At 39.3% G+C, this 12,729-nt stretch overlaps 1 protein-coding gene across 3 annotated transcripts in view; it reads right to left on the bottom strand.

Moving 5' to 3' along the window:
* The window catches only part of PSPC1 (paraspeckle component 1), a 95,368-nt gene that overhangs the window by 18,777 nt on the left and 63,862 nt on the right, over positions 1-12,729 (bottom strand). The window contains exon 9 of one of the 3 annotated variants that reach the window (XM_066582162.1): positions 4,474-4,593. The exons of the other annotated variants lie outside the window; for them this stretch is intronic. Within the exon in view, the coding sequence (XP_066438259.1) occupies positions 4,489-4,593 (105 nt within the window). The 3' untranslated portion in view covers positions 4,474-4,488. The remainder of the gene's footprint in view (positions 1-4,473; positions 4,594-12,729) is intronic. 3 annotated transcript variants of the gene reach the window in all.

Raw genomic sequence — 12,729 nt, forward strand, 5'->3', positions numbered from 1 at the left:
TATTAATACTAAAGCAATAAATGCTATGTAACCAGATTTAGACATATCAGCACTGCAACTAAAATAAAAAAAAAGTCAATCTGATTACAAATTTTGCTTTACCAGACATAGAAAAGCATCAGTTTACAAGTATACACCTAACATTACAGCTTGTGCAACCAATGTGATCAATTGTATACATTTAAAGGGAAACTGACACCTTGGAAGAGCACTATAAACTAAGTTATTGTAGTGTTCTGGGAGGTGACAGGGAGTCCATCACAAGAACAAAGGATCCAGTGTCCCCCATCTGAATGGAGTGGCGGCTGAGCATTCACGCTATCGCTCCACTCAAAGTCTAGAAGACTGACGGCAAAGGCCGAATACGGTGCTACAGAATTTGGTTCATGGATCAAGACAATTTTAACAGGATTTGTCAGTAACCTAACGAAGTTATCAAAAGTGTACAGTCAACTTATACTCAAGAAGAATGTCGCTCCGTTAAATTTTAGTTTTTTCACATTATGAAATTAAAATGAAGATGAAATGAAAAAAATAACCTGTATATCAGACCACAAAGAAGAACGTGACTCACGAATTACTATGGGTTCATGCATTTGTCATGCTAGAACAGCATTCGTTGATTATGTATAAAACAAAGAAAGCCGCCGTGGAACATAAGACTAATGGCTTCATCTATATACACACAGTTTTGCCTACTTCAACAACTTTGAAGTCGGAGAAATAAAAACACTTATTTTTGTGACTCGATACTCTTTGTAGAAAGCCTTCAAAAATTGCCTTAGGGCTCATTCAGACAGGCGTATTTATGTGTGTACATACGTGTGCACAAAACCGCGCGTCTATTAGAACCATTGGTTTCCTATGATGTGTTCATATGTCCGTGTTTTACAGGCGTGCAAACACGCACACTTGCAAAAGAAAGAACATGCGTGCACCACATAGGTCCGTATAAATATTCCCCACGGGGAGTCCCCTTCTCAGTAAGCACTGACAGCACTGTCAGTGTTCAGTAATGATGGCACAGCTGTGACAGAGGATTGCGATATTCTCCCATTGCTTTCAATGTGGCCACCGCATTGCATGACAGTTGAGCGCTGCCTGATATTGGCTGAGTGCTCAGCCAATTAAACACAACCCTTTCAGCAGCCAGGGATTTTAAATCCCCGCCTGCTGAAAGAGCTTCATAACAGTGCAGGAAGACAAGCTGCTAGACGCGCCTGAGCCACGACAGCGGCGGAGAGGGGAGTATATATATATTTTTTACACATGCTAGGGATGATTTTCAGGGAAGCCCTTCCCCGAAATTCACTGCAGGGGTTGCCAGCAGCCCATTGTTTTTAATAGGGCCACCGGGAGCATTGAAAGCAACGGGCATGGAGCTTCATTCACACGTGTTTTGGCATGTCCGTGGACACACGATTTTGTGCACGCAAATACATGCTCATGTTAATGAGGCCTTAACTGGTTAGTGACTATAATTCAATCTTCAAGTTAAGATAGAAATCTTGAAACGGGTAAAAAACAAAACAAACTCAATTCTCTAACGTGGTTGTCTAATGATAGATACTTGTGACATTTATGTATGGGAAGCCGCTTTGTTTCCTGTCTGTTGTGCTGAGCAGGTCATACACCATGAAACATACAGTGATAGAATATCCTAGTTTTATGCCACTAAACTCTATCCCAAGACAGTCCTCTTAAATGTATGGACCGCTGTAGAGAACAAAAAACACAAAACTTTCAAGTATTTTTAAAAACTTTTTACATTAATGAAGATGAGACAACTCATTTGAGACCTTCGGCAATTAAGCAAGGACGACTAGAAAGTGGCCCTGTTGAGAAAGGGTTCAGCATGTCCATGCACTACATGGGCAGCCCATTGCATTCAACGAACACCGTTTAACAATTCATTTCACTTGTGATGCTGCTTCAGTGAACTCAACATTTGTTACTCGTTTCCCCACAGATAAGTAGTGATCACTGAAGGTCTCTGCAGTGGAACAACCTATAAACGGCCCATTTTTGGAGGGAATTGTTCCTTTAGACTATAGCCATTTTTTTGACAAAAATGTACCCCTTATTATGGCTTAATATTCAATTTAGAATTAAAAGTAAATAAAACTGCAATTTTGGCAAAAGGAGCTAAGAGAGGTCAAATTTTCGAGTTTTCCTAAGATCAACAAAACAATGAAAAGAATCTAATAAAATTGAAGATATTGGTGTGACAAAGACTCTGAAGTACAATGAGGGTCTAAAATGCATATTACTTTTTACAATGGGGAAAAAAAAGCGAAACGTTCAAAAGACTAATCACTATGGAGAGGTAAATTGTAATTTAAAGAGAATCAGAAATGAGCTGATGTTACCAATCTTGACCAACAACCAGATTAAAAAACTATCAAATAAAGTATTTAATTTGTTTGCAGTACTGAAATGGGACTTTTAGACATGGGCAATCTCATTTAAATTGTGCAAAAGAGCTATAATGTTAATGTCTCCATAACTCTTAAAACGGTTTTCCAGTTTTATATATATTTTTTTAACATCAGCATAAAGAAAAAGTAATAAATGGGCCTTATAGGCTGACTGCACACATCCAGGTCGGATTCCGGATGCGGGATCTTGCAGCAGAATTTGACCCTGTGCTCGGTTGGTAACCATGCATACCTGTCAGTTGTCTTCATTATCTGTGCTGCATATGGTCAGGATGGCTCTCTATCAGACATGTGTAGTACAGACCTTCCAGCACTGCCGCTAAGCAATGATGCAGAACTCGTGACTTTTCCGCAATGTTAATTGCGGACAGGCCGCAAGTTGGATGGCTTCCATTGACTTTAATAAAAGCAGTCCATGCGGACACCGCACTATAGAGCATGCAGTGAATTTTTTCCTCCGTCAGCGGAAAACCACTATTGATTTCCCCTTGTGTGCAGGAAAAGGCGCTTTTCCATGGATGGTATTTGCTGTGGAATCTGGGGGCGGGGCTCCTGGATGGGAAGGTATAGGCTTTTTAAAATTTATTTTATTTTTTTAACATGGGCAGCCTAACTCTGAAAACCTATTTAATATCTGCGGTCCACGCGGCTTTCCCTCAATAAAACAGAGTTGAAGAAACCAAAACCATAGAAATTTCTGTGTGTACATACAGAAAATAAATTAGGAAAGAGATTATATTCAGCGTTGAAAGTACTAAACTTAAAACCCTCAAGTTCGTATGGTGCAATATATGGAAGATGCAGCCTTCATAGAGCTTATTTATATAATATTGTATGGACATCAATTTAGTTAAAGCAAAAAAAAAATCCCAGCTCTTCAACATGTGAAAGAATCAGCAGAAAATGACCTGTTTATTTTCACTGTAATTTTAAGTGTCATTATCCATTTTAAAATAACCATGGAATCCTACAGTTTTCACTCTGAGCCTCACAATAGGCTGACATTGTCTGTAGACATCAGGATGACAATGAAAGTCTACATTTCTAATATAAGCTGGAGGCAGATGATAAAATCATGCTAAAGATCAAACCACTGACCATACATGATGCCAACAGCTCCCTCCTCCCTCTCCCTGCAGAATAATCTCTGCCCACAACACTCCCATAAAAGTCAAGGTATGGAGGCAACACATCAGTCTTCGATGGTCCATGAGGCGGTTGTAAAACAAATCTATGAACAATATAGCTGCCCACATAATCATGTACAGAAAATATAAAATGTACAGCAAGGAAATAAATAGAAAAGTGTATTCGCCTTTAGGTAATAAGAATATCGGTGATTCATTTCCTTTAAAGCTTTTTTACACTAGCTAATCATTCTCACAGTTGGTCTTCAGCTAGGATCAATGATCTTCATCGATTGTGCTACCATAAAAACCATCACTCGCAGCAGCACAATCAGTAAACACAAAAACCATCGGAACTACATTTCCACACGGCACTGCGGCATGAGAGGGTTGTACTGAGGGAAGGTTCATCAGTTCAGCCAGGATTTATTCTTGGTTTTAAAATCAAATGTGTATTGGTGGATAATACATGGTTGGCCCCCTACAACAATTCTGTGATTTCAAGACATAAAATATGGTCATATTAGCACAATGTGAGATGGACAAAATAACTGCAAGTTATGAACTTTAAGACTTCTTGAATCATAAAAACGGTTTGAATAATTATTTATCAAAAAAAGAACGCTACTCAAAACATAACACCAAACCCCCAATCTATGGCAGAAATACATGTGCGATTACTTATGATGGTAAAACCAGTCCGAAACAAGGGATGCAATTTACAAATCAGAATATCTGGATCCAAGTGATACTTACATAAAGGTTTCTGCATTTTTAGGGGCAGGTTTTGTAACAAAGTTTATACAACAAAAACCCCTTACTAATATATTCAAAAAGGGAAAGGTGGGTAATACAGAGAAAATTTTTTTAAAACAGAGTTAAAATATTACATAAGAAAATGACATTACCTTCCAAATTCCCTCTCAAGTTGGTTTCAGACACTCTAGGCTGCCATGGTTTTTGGCAGTACAGTTGGAGTGCAGCAAACTCCTATGAACTTCAACATTAAGTGTCTCACAGGGGATAAGCTAAAACAAATAATTCATTAGAAGAATTCAGAATCAAAGTAAGGGTTTTCTTTTCTATATTAGTCACGCCACAGACATGTAATGTAAAACTTAACGGGGATTTCTGGGACTAAACTATTGACGAGCTATCCTTATGGTAGGTCATCAGTATCAGATCCGTGGGAGTCTACCTCTTAAGGGTTCTGCCAACCAGCTGATTGCAGCTACAGCTGTGTTCGCATGAGGGCTATGTTCATTCCATACCAGGCAGAGCACTGTATATTGTAGAACAGCTGACACTGTATATGAACTGACACTGCATGCTTGAAAAGATGCTGCAGCCTTTACAATCAGCTGATAGGTGAGGACCCAAGCGGTAAATCCCTGCTTATCAATATTGATGACCTAACCGGAGGATAAGTAAACAGTTTAGTCCTGGAAAACCCCTTTAATGTGTTAATATTTCATAATTCCACAAATTCAAAGAGCTTTGAGAGATATGAAATATCAGAGGCAATTAAAAACAAGGGAGAATTTATCTAGAAATATCACAAGTACTTTGTCTATTATGCATCTGACAGCTTTTCAACATTAGTACTTCCATCCCTCCAATGCCTTACAAAGTCCAATACTCTCAACAGAATTCACAACAAGGGCTTGGGAAGCATGAACGATACTCGCTCCTGTGTAACACTCATCCCGTGTAAAAGGACCTTAACTCCCAAATGGTGTGACTAAAGGCCCTTTTACACAAGACTATTATCTTTCTCGTTATTCAAACCCCCACGGTTCTGTATAGTTTTGAACGATAATCGTCCCGGGTAAAAGCAGGCAGAAACTGAAGGTCTGGTTGAGAATCGTCAAGTATTTCACTTTAAAGCAGCTTAAAAGCCGAACACATCGTTCGGTGTAAACAGCGGCCGTTTAGTAGTGAATGGCCGCTGCTTACAGTGAATGGAGAGGGGCGGGGAGATAACTCTATCCCAGCCGCTCCGCCTCCCTGCTTGCTGCTTTGTGCAATCCAGCGATACTCGCTCCTTTGCAGAGCGAGCATCACAGGGACGAGTGACCGGCATCGTATGCCCAACACTCGTTATGTGTAAAAGGACCCTATGGCTATTCGTAATTTAAACCAAAAACTGGTTGCATCTCAAACTTCCAATACAGACAATTTGGGACAAAATAGGAAAAGTCCGACTTCTCTTATTGACAAAACCAAGCAAAAAGAATGCGTTTCAGGCTAGATAACTGCTGCCTCAGCTTAGCTTGGTTGCACACACTCTTTGGGTAGAAAATAAATAGCGTAACTGTGTGTCCAGAGGGAAAAGTGTCAGACTAATCTTTTTGCTGGGCGTTCATAAGACAGAAGTCAAACTTTTCCCATTTTGGCTCAAATTGTCAACGTTGGAAGTTTTTTGGTTTATGCTATAAATATTACTGAGGTAGAGTCACCTAGGAACTTTCCTTTTTGGGACAATACAGGATCGGTAGGCTATCATACCATAGGGCTTAGTGAATACGGAATATAATGTACATATGTAATGTCCAGAAAAATATCGAAGGAAATAACTGGAAAAATGTAAAAACACCTGAAATGTATCTTAGTTACAATGATTAAATGCACCTATAAAAAGGCAAGTCATACAAGGTTGAAATGTAGAACAAAAAAAGAAAAAAAACACAACAATTTGATGTGGAACATTAAGACAGAGGTTTTCCAAGAGATGAAGAGTTGTCCGGCTGCAAACCATGCTAAATCCCTTGCTGTGTCAAGAGGTACAGAAAGAGGCCAAAACTAGACAAACTACAGTGGAATACAATGCTGGCAGGCTGGAAATGACAAACAGATTTAAAGGGATAACCAGTAAAAACTTAACTACGGTCTTGATTACTACCAGACTTGTATCGGCAAATCTGTTCTAGTTCCAGGTGTATATTGAGAATGTATTATCGAAGACTTGGGGCTGTGGATAATCAACTTCACACATCCAAGATGAACAAAAAAATAAATAAAATCATTTGGTAAAAGTTTATTAGGCAGTTTTTGGCCATTTTAAACCAAAACCATGGCTGTACTGAATGCATGATCATCTGTTTGGATCCCGTTTTTGCTTTATTAAAAATGCACTGTGTGGAACTCGTCCAAGAGACAAAATGAGCAATGGAAAAAAAAGTATGAGCTTGTTCAATTAAAAGTTTTTCACTCATACGTAGCTGAGAAGTTGTACTTTTCCCATTTTGTCTCAAATTGTCTATGGCCAGAAGTTTGCCTATTGGAAAATCCCTCCACTAAGTTACGGATCCAAAAGAAGAGCAATTATCTTATAGAATACATAGAGTCTAAGGGCTCTGTATAGCTTTCTGTATATTTTTTCAGTTTTCAAACATGTTGATAACATGTACATTCTGTTAAGCTGCAGTGGTTTAACATCCCCCCCCCTCCCCCCCCAAATAAAGTGAAAAACAAATGGGAATAAAAATTGAATAGTCGCTTCCCGCCCAGAGCTGTAGCCCTGGTGCTCGCTGTATGGAACTCAAAAGAAGCAGAAGGCCTCATGTGCCATTCAATGTGCAAATGACCACAAAGGCACTCACAGGCTTCAGCAGAGATTCTTATATGGCTGCTGTGAGTAGTTAAGTAGTCAACTGCACAATAAATGGCACATGACCACCCTCCACAACTTCAAGATTCCATGCAGTGGGCACCAGGGCTGCAGCGCTGGAAAGGGGGCCACCGGAAGAGTAAAGTATTCAATTTCTATTCATTTTAAGCCCTTTTCACTTTACTTTTAAGTCCTGGAAAACCCATTTAGGGACTTCACACATCATTTTATGGTGATGGTTAAGAAGGATTTATTCTGATGCATGAGGTTTTTTTTTACGGCACTGTTTCAGAAGCCTGGCACAGGACACCTGTGCCAGGGGAGCAGTGGTTCAGGTTGTTTGATGACAGCATAGCATCTGCTTTAACAGTGGGGACTGGCAAAATCTCCAATTCCTGCTGCTTAACACTTTACATGCTGCAATCAGTAAGACAGCGGTACCTACAAGGCTGACAGTGGGAGGATGCCCCTTATGTCACCCATCGTACCACTGCAATGTAATTGTTAAGGCAGCCGAAGGCTTGAAGATAATCTAGATGATTTCAGATCTGCAAGCTACAGAGGTCTATACACTATAATATGGAAATATAACAGTGTATTAAAAAAATGATCAAAAATATGAAATTCAAGTCCCTGGTGGGGTAAAAGTTGGCAAAATAAAAAAAATTTAAAACCTCATCTTCCCCCCCATTAGTATGTTAAGAAAAACAAAACAAAAATACAAAGTTATTGAACTCACACAATGCAATCAGTGAAAAAAAACAAGGTGAAAATGGAACAACAAATAGTACCATTAGAAAGTACAACTCATGCCATAGGAAAAAAAAACCCTCTCATTGATCTAGTATTTTAGGCTGAAAAAAAGGACTTGTGCCCATCCCGCTCAGCCTATTTTTCTGGAATGATGATCCACAGGAAAGTAAAAAAAAGAAATCCCAGGTAGAGGTAGAAGCAAATTCTGCTCATTGTATGGAAAGAAAAATTCCTTTCCGACTCCAAGTCTGACAATCAGAATAACTCTCTTAATCACCGAACCCTTGTGAAGTAATCAGTGACTAGAATATATAGCATTGACTAGAACATGTAATATTGTTGCATTCAAGAAAGCTGTCCACGTCCCTCTTGAACACTTAGCAAGTTTGCCATTACCACATACTTGGGTAGAGTTCCATAGTCTAATTAATCTTACAGTAAAGAAACTCCTATGTTGGTGTAAAAACCTTTTTTTCGTCTAGACAGAGGGCGCCCCCTTGTTACAGTCCTTGGTATAAATAGGTGATGGTAGAGATCTCTGTATTGTCGCCTGTTGTATTTATACTTGATTAGGTCGCCCCTCAGCCATCTATTTTTTAAACTAAAGAACCCTAATTTTGATAACCTCTCTGGGAACTGTAGTCTGCTCATTCCATTTATAAAATTAGTTGCCTGCTTTTGTACCCGCTCAGGTATGTCCTTCTTGAGTAGCGATGTCCAAAACAGTACACAATATTCCACGTGTGGCTTAAGCAGAGATTTGCAAAGAGGAAGAACAATGCTCTCATCATGTGCCCCTAGACCTCTCTTTATGCACTTCATGATCCTACTTGCTTTGGCAGCAGCTGCCTGACACTGGTTGCGCCAATTAAGTTTACAGTTAACTAAAATCCCCAAGTCCTTTCCGTGTCAGTGTTTACCATTTAGTGAAGAAAAAAAAATAAATGGTCTTCGAATACAGCACTAGAATTTAAAAAAAACAAAAAACAAAAACATAAAAACTATATATAATTTGGTATCTACTTACTCGTACTGACCCACATAATTAATTTAACCCATTTAAAAAGCACAGTGAACGATGTTAAAAAATAAGCATGCAAGTATTGCAGATTTATATAAATCTTGTGTATAGAAAAAATGAAATAGAAAGTGATTCAAATCTTGTGTGCTCCCAAAAAAATTGGACAAATGAAGACAACTCATCCCGCAAAAATTTTTTTAAAAAGCCCTCAGAGCTCTGTGGATGGAAAATAAAACTTATGTCTCTTGGAATGCAATAACACAAGCAAATCTTAAAAAAGGAAGAAAAAAAAGGTAAATGTCAAAAATATCAATCTATAAAAGCTGTATACAAGTTATTATCACTGGAATCGCGCCAACCAAAAAACACATCATTTATTCAGCATGCTGAACGGTATTAAAATCTCAGATTGTGCCCCCTTGTTCTAGGGTTTAGTTTCCTAATAAAACACTTCCCTTCTGAACCTTACTAAGAACTTTAACACATTTAAAGGCCTCAATCATGCGCCCCTTTCCCTTTTCTTCCCTCCACACTATACAAAATTAAGTTCCAGTCTTTTTTTCAGGTTTTGCTCTTGAGACTTTCCACCATTTTTGTAGCTGAACAGTGCTTTGACATATAAAGGACTGGTTTATAAAATCTAAAAGGCCAGATAGATGTTTTCTTATATACTGCGGATACTATTTTGCCAGTACTTACCCAGGTAATACAGGTTATTAAAAATTATCTATACCAATGAATGTATGACGTTCCCTGATATGTCTATATTTTTCTGGTAACTCGAACCCTGGAAAGCAAAATGCATGTCAATATTTAACAGCTTGATTACCTAATACACAAAAAGGGTGTGTTCATACCACGCTTTGAGCCAAGTCTTAGGCTGAATGCACACGGACAGAAATTCCGCCGCAAGATTTCACGCAGAATTTCTGCCGTTGCACACTGCCATAGGATTGCATTAGTTTATGCAATCCTATGCAGACAGCGACGATTTGATCGCATGAAAACTCGCATGGTAATAAAATCGCGACACATCCTATTTCAGTGCGAGTCTCTGCGCGAGCCGGCACATTGCAGAGAAGAGAGAAAAGACGCTGGACGTGTAAGCGAGAGGTCAATGCTGTGGCACAGGTTGCATCCCGCTGCAAGAATCTCACAGTCGGAAACAGACCCAGCCGTCTGCATTCACTCTTAAAAGTTTCATCTGAATACCTGAAAATGGGACTCAAGACAGAACCCCAAACAGAACTGTAAACTTCCATTAATCCAACGGGGATCAATAATGCAGTTTGCTATTGTATGGCATAAATGCCCCAAAAAAGGAGACCTTGTTAAAAAAAACGGACCTCATGGGTTCCTGCTTTGCTAATGGTTCCATTCTGGGTTCTGTTTGAATCCCGTTTTTGAACATTCAGAAGGAAACAAGATGTAGATCAAAAACATGGTGTGAACACACTCTAAAAAGACAATCGTGTTCGAAAGCAGAGAACTGCTAGATATCTGTCACACAAATATAGTGATGCCGCCCCCCCCCCCCCCCCCGCAACCACCCCAGTTCACCTTTGCTGGCTCAATCATGTAATATCTTAACTTGTACAGATAACTGTCACATCGTTCACTCCCAGCAGGCAGTACTGGGGACTGCTCCATCTATTCTGAGGCTTCATAGCATAGAAAAGAAGGCAGCATAATGGTGGTCCTTGGGGTAATCTTTAACAGAGCTGTAACTAGTAACCAGGAATCCATTTTTAAACCATTACCTTATAATGGGTTTCGGCAGGTTCTTGTCAGGGTTCCTTTAGTGCTATGAGCTATCCTTGCCATCAAAAACACTAGGACCCAGATGGAATAAAGAACACCACCTATATGAACAGAGCCTGAGGTCTCCTTTACACACGCTTTGCCACGTTATACTTTTGTTTTCAGCCATAGCGATACTGTGGCTAGTATTCCTCATCATTAAGGACAAGTGCTAAACTCCGCTCAAAAATCTTGGCGCTTAAAGAGCACCGCATTTGAGCCTCTGTCTGCAGCTATGAGAGGCTCCATTTAAAACTGTGGGAGCCTCTGACAGGTAAAAGCGCAGCGCTAAACACCATAAAAAGAGGTGTGTGTGAGAGGCCTAAGGGTAGGTTCACATGAAGTAGATTTTGGTGCAGATCTGCACCCAAATCAACAACATTGTATTTCACATCTAAATTGCATCAACTTGTGCACCAGTTGGTCAGGCTTTAGACACAGATCCACTGCAGATTTCAATTGAATTAATGGTGCGGAATTTGACAGACTTTTTACACCAAACCCACTACATGTGAACGCACCCCTAACAGCAAAGATATATTGGTTAACGTAAATACGATAGCCCAGATATATTAAGACAGACCTAACATAAAACGGTCTTAAAGGGAAGGAGGGGGGAGTGTGCCAAAGTAAGAAGCGTGGCTCAATAAATCTTGTACATCTTTTGCCTGTCCATAAGCCTAAAAGTGAAATCTATGTGGACCATGAGCAGTGTAAATTACAGTAAATCTGTTGGGCCACAGAAGGCCCCGCTCACTGTTGTCTTGAAGCAGGGTAAAATGAAATAAGGTGCGTTTAAAGGGAAATGTTCTTTCAGAGAAAACTCATCTCAGAATGTGATGGCAACAGGATCCAGGCTGATTAGCCAACTGCCACCTGGATCCTGTTCCCGACCCCTCCAGCAAATTGACAATTTTGCTTGGGGAAGCAAATTATTTTTCCAGTAGCAGCTACTGCAAGGAAGTAGTAGTATTACATGACAGCCATTTAGATGAATGACCGTCCTTATAATACAGGGACAAATCAAGTCTCAGAACAGAAAACAACTCTCCCGAACAGCAGACCCTACTCTATAAGAATCAAAAGCCTTAAATCGGGGCATATATGACTTTCTTGCCTTCTTAGGACAAACCTCTTTGAATCCTCATCTAAACACAATCTATAGTTCTTTGTAAGCAGCCCTTTTAGGTTGGGTGGAGAGGCTGACTACAGTGTTCTTTCAAGAGAATAGTACAAGAAAAATGGCTGTTGTCATGATTAGTATTTCATCCTACATAACTCCATTTCTGAAAATGTCCCACTTCTCATTTGCACACTCTAGAACACAACAGCAAATGCATTGTACACACGAACAAATGACTTCTATATACTATGCAGTTCTCTACTCGCCCATAACATTCTGAAAGCTTATGTGCATGAGCTTACTGCTTCTGAAAATTTAAATTTACAATTACAGCTTACCTTTAGTAAGATTCATCCTACTGCTGTGGAGACTGAAGTATGACTGACTGACTAATTAGCAAAACATGTAGACAAAACAGATTAGCCAACTAGTTACAATTACAAGAGTTGTATATATACTTTTTGGCCTTGAAGTATATCGGACATACCTTAGCCACTAGGTTCAATAGTTATCCAAGTACATCCCTCTGACATTCTTGTTCCACATAAGCTGCTATTTGTCTAGAGGAGACTCCTTGTGCGTTTACAGTAGGTTACATTTCTAAATGACAAGTATTGCAGGCTTGTTACTACTAAACCTTTCCATGGATAGGAGATAATTTGATATTTTTGTACAATCCCTTTAAAACAATAGCACATGAATTAAAAGAGAGGTAATCTGAGCGCCTATAACCTGAAAGATGACCAAAGACGTGTACTCCAATGAAAATTTGTAAATTGTAATCTACAATTATGGGGAATATCTGAAAAGGGCATTTATAGAATTGAATTTTCAGATTCTATGAATTTTTACTAAAA

Source organism: Eleutherodactylus coqui, chromosome 1 (assembly GCF_035609145.1).
Source record: "Eleutherodactylus coqui strain aEleCoq1 chromosome 1, aEleCoq1.hap1, whole genome shotgun sequence".
NCBI lineage: Eukaryota > Metazoa > Chordata > Amphibia > Anura > Eleutherodactylidae > Eleutherodactylus > Eleutherodactylus coqui.